Genomic DNA, 10,800 nt, shown 5'->3' with positions numbered 1-10,800 from the left:
GTTTGTTTGCAGTGCTGGGGATATGACTAGGGTGTGTACATCCTAGGTAAGGCCTGCACTGCTTCTCCTCCTCCTCCTTCTAATTATTATTATTATTGTTGTTGTTATTTTCAAGACAGGGTTTCTCTGTGTAGTCCTGGTTGTCCTGGAACTCACTCTATAGACTTGGCTGGCCTCAAACTCAGAAATCTGCTTGGTCTCTGCCTCCAGATTCCTTGGATTAAAGACATGCACCACTATTGCCTGACTTTTTTTTTTTTTTTGGGGGGGGGGACAGGTCTCATTCTGCAGTTATTCTGGCTTGGACCTCGCAAAGATCCTTCTGACTGAGGATTACAAGTCTGAGACATCACACCTACCCAGCCTGTGGTGCTTTGAAACAAGATTTCATGAAAATCTGAAATTATCCAATTCTCAGTTCCTGAGATTTCAGGCATGCCCAGCTGACACAGTGCGGCTTGCGAGCATGCCATATGTGTTCTATGCTTTTTTCAGAGACAATACTGAGAAGTCAAGCAGGCTTTGAAGCATCCTTTCGGTGGACAGAAATGCAGCTGCTCAGTCATTTAAAAACAGTGCATATTCCTGTGCAATGGTCTGTTCTCCTTAGGCGGGATGAGGCGGAAGAGCACAGCAGGACGAGCTAATGAAGACCCTGCACTGGCACACTAAACCACTCACACTCCAAGTTCCTGTAGACAGGGCAGCCACCACGGTTGGTTCCCGGGAAATCCGAAAGCTAGGCAAATCCTGCCATTTGGATTCATTCCCTGATGACAGATACTGACAGAAGTCCCCTCTCTGCTGCCCCTTTACCTGGCTTCTCCTCACTCCAGGGCCTTCAGCTCTCAGCATCTGCACAGAAGCTGGGAAGCAGGAAGATAAGGACTCATCCCTCCATTTCAGAATGGAGGTGTTGAGAGGGTGAGTTGCCAATCACCACAATGTATAGGAGCAGGACTCCAAAGGGATGCGTGCACAGGGAGGGTAAGTGTAAGGAAGAGGAACCTGCGGAAGTCCCAGTGCAAACACACACACACCGCACAGGAAGAGACACATGGGGTCCAAAGGAAGGAGTGGCTGCAAGTGCTTGGTGTCCACATTGGAGGGGGCTACTTCATAGAGGAGGAAGTGTGGAGCAGCTGTGGGTGAGGCAGGACAGAGCTGAAGGGGCAGGAAGTGGATGAGGAGGGCCCATGCAAGGGAGAGGAGGAACAAAGCCCACAGTGTGACCCTCACAACTGCTTCTAGCAAGACAGTTATGTGTCAGTGGCTTGGTTTGGTTAGCCATGTGGCTTTTGTGTACGGTGGAGGGTTAGCAGGGAGCAGGCAGCCTGGGTCTAGATCTGATTTCTGTCTCCCCTGCTCTAGGGGACCAACCTCTTGGAAGCCAGCATGTGTAAGTCCCAGATTCTTCCCTCCCAACCTCCCCCAGACATAAATCACAAGTGATTTCATTAAATGCACCTCCTGCTGGGGATGTTGGCTCATAATTCCTCTCTGATTAACCCCCACTACCCCGGCAAGTTTATAGGCCAAGGGAGGGAGGGGAGGAGGGGAGGGGAAAAGGAGGGATGGGGAATCCCAGGCGGGTGATGGATGCTTCTGTCAGCCCAGCTCGTATTTATTAATAGTCTTAATACGGGAAGCAATAAAGGAAGAGAGGGGTTCTATTAATTAAATCATTGTTATAATTAACTTTCATTAAAGGAGGATCAATAAAGAGAGGTTGAGATGGAGAGAAGAGAGAGATCCATTATCTCCAATTTCCTTGGAAAGGATTCAGGGAATGAGATGGGGTTGCTAGGAGACAGAGACGTGAGGGAAGAAGGAAGGATGTAAGATGTCATCCAGGTGCTGCAGGAAGAGGGTGGGTGAGGGCAGGGATTGTGGGGGTGGCCAATGAGTGAACCTGAAGGGAATGGAAGGTGCTGAGAAGGGTGCTTTGGGGACAGAGCAAGGGAGCTGTAGGAGTGTCTGGCAGGGCACACAGAGCCTTCGGTGAGCACACAGGTCCTTGATATATGTTTTATGGTGCTGTGGATGTTTGTTGGGGTAGATGAGGAGTGCATGGGGGTATGTGAAAATGCATCCCAGGTGGGTAGGGATGCTAAAATCTTGACACTTTTCAGCTTAGGGCGGATCTCACTAGACAGAACTCGAAGGTGTGCACCTATCGGCCCAGGGTGTAACAAAGGTGACCACAGAGGGTACACGCATGAGCAGCAGAAACCTGGCCTTCTCCCGCATGTCCCTTCCAATCCCATTACCAACGTTAAAAATATGCTGCAGGCCAGACCCACTGTGGCCTCAGGTGGCTGGCATCCCTGAGGGCTCAGTAAGAATGTACCTGTCTATCATTTCCCTTCCTCCCACCAGTGTCTAGGAGCTTGAGGCCCACTTTTTCGTAGTGATGCCTCTTGACAAGAACACACTGTATGACAGCAGTAACATGTATCATATAAATATATTTGTCCAAGTTACAGATAAGGAGGGCAGTTTAGGGGAGAGGGGTTCTTATTGCTGTGGGGGGCCTGGAGAGGGCTGGGAATTGGGGGCACCTGGGATCCTTTGTCCCCACCCCATCCCTCACAAAAGGCACAAATACATTTCCATCTGAGGACTTGGATATGGGGTGGTATGAGAAGGTATAGGAATCCTTAAAAATACAAAAGAAACTTCCAAACTTATGACCTATAGCTATGGGAGAGGCTGGACAGGTGCATAAAGCGGTGGGGAACAGAGAGAACCAGTGAAGCCAAGAACTGAAAAGACCCCATGAGCTCATGCTGCTGCTTCCATGCAGGCCCCAGAAAAAACTCGAGTAAACAAACAAACTCTGAATTAGAGAGGGTGGGGTGCCCAGGAGCTGGCTTTCGGGTATCAGAAGGGTGTGTGTGTGTGTGTGTGTGTGTGTGTGTGTGTGTGTAGCTGTGTACTTGAGCTAGCAATGAATAATTCTGTTCCCACAGGGGAAACCCCTTCATCTTGGTTCCTCTAAACTGTTTTCAGAGAGTAAACTCAACCACTGCTCCCAAGACAGATCCCTGCCTGGGACAGAGGAGTCAGGATAGAAGATGGAGTTATAAAGCCTGGGTCAGAAGCAGGGCGCAGGCATGGTTTATAGGAACAGAATATTACAGAGCCCAGAGTGATGGAAAATGGGCACGAGTTCAGATTTGTGTGTGTGTGTGTGAGTTTGTGTCTACATACTAGAGAGGGGTGAAATCACTCAAAGGTGAAGGGGTCCTGGGTGCTGAGAAAGAAATGTCCGTCCATGTGGTCCTCCAGGGTGTCCTTGCCACTCTCAGGAGGAAAGCGCTCCTTACAGACAGGACATTCCTTCCATGGAGGGGTGGCTGACACCCCAGTGCCGACCTCCGACAGGGAACCCACTGCAAAGCCACTGGAGAGAGATGAGGAAAATTGAGAGGGTCAGGGTTTTCCAGTGCCTTCACTGTTATCTTTAATATTGGGCTCAAGCTTGCCATGAAGCAGAGGGTGACCCCTGAGCTCCTCATTCCCCTCCCTTTCCTCCCAAGGGCTGAGACTCCAGGCAGGCACCACCATGTCCAACTTCTGTTGCCTTCTTGACCTGGAGACCTCAGGGAACAAAACCCATGTGTTTCTTGTTCCCAATGTGCCATCCTGATCACTGTCTGCTCAAGCCTCTCCTACGGCATTTTTCTGCCCATGATACTGGACGCCTTAGTTCTTTAGATGGCCATGTCCTCTCTCCATGAGCCCCTGCCGGTGTCTGCAGTACAGAACCCATCCCCCACCCTCCTGCTCTCCTCCCTCCATCTCCGTCTGCTGCCTAATGAGGCTGAAAATGAGTCTGACACTGTTCTTCATCTTCCTGCTCAACAGAGAGAGATGACGGCACAGGTCCTTTCTGCCCCAAGCAGGTGATAATGCTCTTTTCCCTAAGGCTCTGCCTGCCTCACTAGGACCTGATACCTGAGGACACCCCCACCCCAGATCCCCTCCCAGTCTCCCAGGAAGTCAGAGATGAGGAACATCTCAGGCACTGTCAGACAGATGCTGGATGGTGGTCTTCACGGTCTCCAGCTTTGGTCACGCTCTTTCTTCCTGAAGACCTAGGTACCTACCTGGTGGTTGGGGAGGGGTAGGAGCAGGAGGGAGGCAGGGAGAAAGAACGTGGAACACCCAGGACTGGTGGCGGTGCTGACATTTCTGTCAACCACAACGGTACCGTCTCTTCTTGGCTGGGGCCAGAGCCTGGTGTGCTCGCACCTGACCTCCTTCCCTCACCTGGCCATGTCGCAGAAGGCACTGCTGAGTTCGGGCAGCAGGAGACTGGCCTCCTCACCCCCATTCTGCACAGCCGCCATCAGGACGGACTTCTCATCTTCAGCCTCCTGGAACCAGAGAGACAGCACTGGATTTGGGTGGTGCTCTGAGGCAGGGAAGTGACACTCGGGGTGGGTAAGGGCAGAGAAGCCAAGGCTGGTGCTGGGCAGAGGGTGGAAGGAAGACTGAGGCAGGGCTGGGGCTGGAAGCACTGAGGTTATTGAGCAGGCCTGGGTTATGGGTGATTCTGTTAGTAGTCTTTTTTTTTTTTTTTTTTTATAAGAGAAGATTTCACTACATCTGTGATCTTGGCTGGCCTAAGTTAAGTAGCCCAGGCTGACCTTTAACTCCCTCCAAGTGTTGGGTCTGATGGCCTGAACCACCAAGCCTAGTCCTGTTAGTAGTGTTGAAGAGAGGCCAGGCCTGCCTCCTCCAGCCCAGAGTAAGAATGCTGTGTGGTGCAGGCTTTCTGCCCTGGCTCGTGTGGGACTCTCCTGCCTGCTTACTACAGTGCCTGTGGGCTCTCACTACTCACTGAGTCAGAGCTGCTGTCCTCCCCTGGCCCTGAGAGGTGGGGAGCAATGGGTGCTGGCTGGTTGATGACAACAAGGGGAGAGGCCTCCCGGAGCCCAGGAGGAGAGGAGCCTGGACTTCCACGCTCACACAAGCCATAGGAAGGGAGCCTCATGTCCTCTGGGGACTCATCCTCTGAGTCTGACAGGGCTGCAGGGCCGTCTATGGGAGGGAAGGCAGACAGAGAAGAAAGGTCAGGCACAGGAATCTGAGGAGGGACAGTTCAACTGCAGAGGGCCCTGGGAAAGGGAAAGGAAGGCTAGGCCACTTCCTCAAAGAGGGGGCAAGGGGAACAGGCGTCACAGATTGGGGACAGACTCAGCCCAGCGGTGGCCTCCTCATCCTCTGTGGCGGCATCTTCCTCCCACTTCTCATCTGCCACCTTCTCCAGCCGCGCCTCCAGCTTCCTCATGTACTCCAGCAACTCCTGGGGTGGGCAGCAAACAGGCAGCTGCTGAAGCCTCCCGAGCTTTCCACACTCCGGATGTCGTACATGCTTCCACCATGGGGTGGAGCTGCACAAGGCAGATCCCCTTAATTGGGAGCTCTCCTCTACCCTGCACCCCGATCCCTTCTGGTGTTCCTCCCCTGCACAAAGTTAGCTCCAAAGAGGAGTCGGTGCCCCCTTTTCAGCCTTTGCATCCTCAAAGAGATTCCGGCTTCTGAGACAAGAGATTACCAAGATGATACAGAAGTTTGAGTCCCCTAGCCCTTGGCTCTGGCATCTAGGGCTTGAACTGCACATGAGTCTTACCTGTTTCTCTGCCTGCAGCTGCTCCTTTTCCTTCTGGAGCACACGGAGGGCTGAGCGCAGCTCTGTCAGCTCTCGCTTACTCTCTGACAGCTGCACCTGAGGGAAAAGGGTCATGGAGCCTGGAGCCTGCAATGTGCCACCAAGAACCTGGTCCAAAACTTCAACTAGGTTCTCTCTTGTTCCACACACAAAGTACTTCTTCCACAGGGCCCCTGTCTTGGTTCCCAGGGCTCAGGCTAAAGTCCTAGACTCTACCTCTCAAATGTGGCCCCAGGTAACTAACTGTCTTAGGCTGGGTGAAGAGGCTTTGGTAATTCCAGAAGTCACCCCATAACTCTCCTGTGTTGTCCCTCCAGGACCAGAAGTGCACTCTATGAGCAGAAAGGGAATGTGCTCACTCAAACCCTGAGGGCTGCAAGTCATTACAGTACTTCAGAGCCGAGAGACTGTCGAGAGACCATGAAAGGGGCACTAATCCGTCAGGACAGGGGACTGACTTCAAGCTGGCAGGGCACCTCACCAGGCTAGAATCCTTTTCTCGGGCCAGTTCAGTCTTGAATATGTGGCTCTGGCTCCTCTCCTCCTGTACGGTCTTCTCCAGCCGGAGGATCTCTGCACTCAGCTTCAGGACCTTGTCCTTCTCAGCCTAGAGATGGTACAAAGGACAATGGGAGGGAGGGGGTGAAGTGGCAAGAGATGTCAGGAAATAGCATTGCCCTTGCTGGGTCCCTTTCTTCTATGTCTGGGGGCTAAGCTGTGTCTGAGCAAGCTCCTCACTTCTGTTCTTCACTGAAGCAGGAGGCTCTGTGTTACAGGAATAGGCAGGGCCCAGTGCCCATGACAGTGAGTGTTCCTACACCAAGGATGGTCACTAGGAAACGTATTTTGGTGATCAGGACTGGGATTCTTTGTTAGGGCTGATTCATGCCTGGAAATCAAGAGTACCTCCCCTCATGTCCTCCAAGGGTCTCCGCTCCTCTCCCCTCCTCCCAGAGCACCTGACTACAGGTCAGAGTTCCCTCTACCTCCATATTCTGCAGCAGCCCTGTCCGCTCCTTGCTCCACTGGCACTTTTCCTCCTTCATGTGCAGGCTGAGCTCAGCCAGTCGGCCACTGACTTCAGCCACTTCCAGTCGACTGCGGTGCAGCTCAGCTATGGTGCGGTCCCTGGCTCCCGCTGCGCTGGCCAACTCCTCCCCAAGAAGGGCGGCTTTCTGTTGGCTTGAGGCTGCAAGTTCCTGGACCCCTCGAAGTTGCTCTTTCAGGGGTTCCAGCTCGGCCTCCAGAGAAAAAGGACAGAGATCAGATCTTTCTTGTGAACCACTTGTGAGACGGGGCCCCCTCATCCGATCCTTCTTTTGAACCACTTGTGAGACGGGGCCCCTTCATCAGATCCTTCTTGTGAACCACTTGTGAGACGGGGCCCCCTCATCAGATCCTTCTTGTGAACCACTTGTGAGACGGGGCCCCCTCATCAGATCCTTCTTGTGAACCACCTGTGAGACGGAGCCCCCCTCATCTGATCCTTCTTGTGAACCACTTGTGGGACGGGGCCCCCTCATTGGCACCCAGGACGGCGTTGTTTGCCTTAGCTGTCTCTGCCTCTTCTCTCTGGACACCCAAATGTGTCTAGACTACTTTGGATCTCTCACTCTTCCTATCACCTACAGAGCTTCACTCACCACTTTCTGCTGGGCTTGAGCCAGGGTGCCCTTCAAGTGGGCCACCTTCTCCTTCAGCTGCTGCACCTGAGCACCCTGCTCTTCCCGCCGGCCCTTGGCCTCCTGCAGCTCTACAGTTAAGCGGCAGTTCTCCTCTCGGACCATCTGGAACTCGACCTGATGGAAGTGGAAGCAGGTAAGGACCAGGGGAGGAGTGTGGGCATACCAGGGGCAGGTTGCCTTCCTGTCTGGGTGATGAGAGAAGGCGGGGGTCCATTTTTTAGATTCAGTACAAGTGGAAGCAGTCAGCTCTTACCAGCTCTTCTTGGGCCCTCAGCTCAAAGGGTCTCAATCTTGAGTGTCTAGCTTCAGCTCCTGAATGAAGTGTCCAGGGCATCACAGCCTGGGGTCTTAGGCAGCAGCATCCCGCATCCCACTGTGCTTTTTTACTCTCCTTTAAATCAGGACAGAATACTGCACCTCTCACGACAGACCTTCTTCTTCCCTGAGTCTCTGTGTCTCTAGTCCCTCTTCCTGCACTACGGTCCTGCGACTGGCCACTAATGCACAATCCTCCTCCTGCTTGTCACCTGCGTGCTGATATTACAGGTTCTGGGGCCACTGTCATTTCTGTCTGCTGTACTGAGCACTTCTTAATTCACCTAGCTGAACATTTGGGTGCTATGCTTGCTTTTCTTCTCTCCCTAGCAGTTCACAGGAGAAAGTGATAGATTTTTCCACTCTCCATCCTGGCCACAACTATCTTCTCTTGTTTATTATGGCCATACCCACATTAGCTCAGGCGTGGCTGTTCCTATGGGATGACTGGATAGTGTTGTAACTAGTTATTTTCTAGCAGGTGATCAGCGCTTCTCAGTACAATTCTTTAGGCACTTTTCACTGAGGTGAAAAAGGTTCAACTCCAGATCCTCCAGTGTGATGCCCACCTTCCCTCAAACTCTGCAGACCCTCCAGTGTGATGCCCACCTTCCCTCAAACTCTGCAGATCCTCCAGGGTGATGCCCACCTTCCCTCAAACTCTGCAGATCCTCCAGGGTGATGCCCACCTTCCCTCAAACTCTGCAGACCCTCCAGGGTGATGCCCACCTCCCTCAAACTATGCAGACCCTCTAGGGTGATACCAACCTTCCTCAAAGTCTGCAGATCCTCCAGGGTGATGCCCACCTCCCTCAAACTATGCAGACCCTCTAGGGTGATACCAACCTCCCTCAAACTATGCAGACCCTCCAGGGTGATGCCCACCTTCCCTCAAAGTCTGCAGACCCTCCAGGGTGATGCCCACCTCCCTCACACTGCATACGCACATTCCCTTAGGCTGTCTCTTTCATCTTTCTTTGTTCACTTTTTTTATTTTATTGTTTTATATTTTGAAGACAAGGTCTTGCTATGTAGCCAAGGCTACTTCAAGCTTACGGCAATCTTCCTGCCTCAGTTTCCCCAGTGCTGGAATTACAGTACCATCACACTTTGCTCAAATTCCATTTTTCATGTGTGAGCAGTTTTCTAGAGAAGCCCAGGGTTCTGAGAAAGCCACTGAAGGTTCTGCAAATATTTTAATTCATCATATTTTTGTTTTTTGCCTTGCTCAACACTGAACTACAGTCTCTGCTCTAATCTTGTTCTAAATTATTAAAAACTGTTTTTGGAAACACATCAAAACATAAGTCAACACACTGGAGAACACTGCTCCATTGATGTGTGCTTTTAGGTTACTTCATTTTTATGTAATCCTCAGAATAAAATTCCCTTTGTATTTTCTATCAAACTGAAGAGTAAACTGGGACTATAAGGTTGACACTTTGAACACTGCTATCATTTACCATCTACTTGTCTGTGACTCAAGGTGTTCAAAGCTTAAATTCCTTCATTCTTTCTCTACTATCTAGATAGTCTCAGCCTAGGCTGACCTTGAACTCAGAATCCTTCTGCTTCAGCCTTCTGAGTGCTAGACCACAACAAGCACATCACAGTGCCTGGCCTTTACACCCCCGCTTTGATCGCCTTTGCATTTATGTGTGTGTGCGCGCATGTGCATGCCTGCATCAGCGCAGACCAGAGGTTGGTCTTGACCTTGGGTGTCTTCCTTAAATGTTCTCTACTTGCCAGCTGGCTAGACTGGCTGGCCACCAAGTTGCAGGGATCCTCTGACAGTTGCTTCTCAAGCCCAGTGAGATGTGTTCTCATCCACCTCTCTGGAACCCTGTGGCACTAGATTAGGTTTTTATTGTGACACTCTGTGATTTGGGCAGGCAGTGCACCATGGAGGAAAGAATACGCAGGGTCTCCTTTACATTTTCACCCTCAGGGATGCCCAGCTTTTAGAAGGGACTCAATGAACACTAGCTTAAAGACTAAGAAAGAAAGTAAACCCACTTGGAATCTCTTACCTTGCTCTGTTCCTTGTCTGCCAGGGATTCCTTCAGCTGCCCCAGGAGCTGCTCTTGTTCCCGAGTCAGGGCCTTCACTGAGTCTCTAACCCTGTCAATATGAGGCAACAGTGTTGGGCTGAAATACCTCACCTCTGACCTGCAATTTTCTAGAGCATAGTCAAAAACTGCTTTTCTTTCCTTTTTTATTTTTGGTTTTTGAGACAGGGTTTCTCTGTGTAACAATCCTGGATGCCCTGCAACTCACTATGTAGACCAGGCTGGCTTTGAACTCATAGAGATCCACTTGCCTCTGCCTCAGGAGCGCTGGGATGAAGGTGTGCACCACCGCCCAACTTCCTCTTTATAGACCACTGTACAGGATGTTCTAGCAATGGCTCCGTTTCCACTCAATTAAGAGTTGAAAATCCAGGCTTTCAAAGACAACAATCACTATTGATTCTAAACCTGTCATAGATCAGACAGGGCAGATTTGGGAGAGGCCACAGAAAGTGTGTACAAAGATGTGCATGGCCCAATAAAACCTTACTTAATGAACCTGACATATCATATCATTTCCATTACCATAAAATATTATGATTCTTTTATTTCATCATTAGCCTCCAAATCATGTAAGAACAGGTGGTAGGCTAGATGGGTTATGTGAGGCATAGTCTGTGGACCCCTGGTCCAGGTGTCTCTGCCAACACAGACATATTGTACTGACGAGGGTAAGGGGAGTATGTTATGAAGCAACCTCTCAGATGCTTTCCTGACTGCCTGAGACTTCGGCAGAGCTGCTCTTTCCTTCACAAAGATTACAGCGGTTGTTAAAAAACCAACAATGCTGAGGTGAATCAAAGTGACTTGATACTCTGTGATATAAACAAAAGAACTGGAGTGGCCAGACAGTGGTGGCGCACGCCTTTGATCCCAGCACTCAGGAGGCAGAGGCAGGCCGGATCTCTGTGAGTTCAAGGCCAGCCTGGTCTATAAGAGCAAGTTCCAGGATAGGCTCCAAAGCTACAGCGAAACCCTGCCTCAAAAAAAAAAAAAAAAAAAAAAAAAAAGATTTGGAGTGTTGGACATAGTAAAGAATCTGAAAGACAGG

At 50.9% G+C, this 10,800-nt stretch overlaps 1 protein-coding gene across 1 annotated transcript; it reads right to left on the bottom strand.

Annotated features, from left to right (window-relative positions):
- Positions 1 to 2,448: 2,448 nt before the first annotated feature.
- Positions 2,449 to 9,933, bottom strand: LOC126496105 (calcium-binding and coiled-coil domain-containing protein 1-like; the record flags this gene model as incomplete). The annotated part of the gene is made up of 9 exons (XM_050133673.1): positions 2,449 to 3,406; positions 4,276 to 4,382; positions 4,850 to 5,049; positions 5,206 to 5,314; positions 5,642 to 5,737; positions 6,162 to 6,287; positions 6,667 to 6,921; positions 7,324 to 7,479; positions 9,711 to 9,933. Coding segments are annotated over 9 exons (1,450 nt in total), but the record flags the coding sequence as incomplete, so codon positions are not given.
- Between the last annotated feature and the right edge of the window lie 867 nt (positions 9,934 to 10,800).

The sequence above is a fragment of the Alexandromys fortis genome, unplaced genomic scaffold, assembly GCF_014885135.2.
Source record: "Alexandromys fortis isolate MF-2015 unplaced genomic scaffold, M_Fortis_MF-2015_v1.1 scaffold_1185, whole genome shotgun sequence".
Lineage (NCBI taxonomy): Eukaryota > Metazoa > Chordata > Mammalia > Rodentia > Cricetidae > Alexandromys > Alexandromys fortis.
Note: the sequence above shows the minus strand (reverse complement) of the source record. Positions and strands in the feature narration are given on the sequence as shown.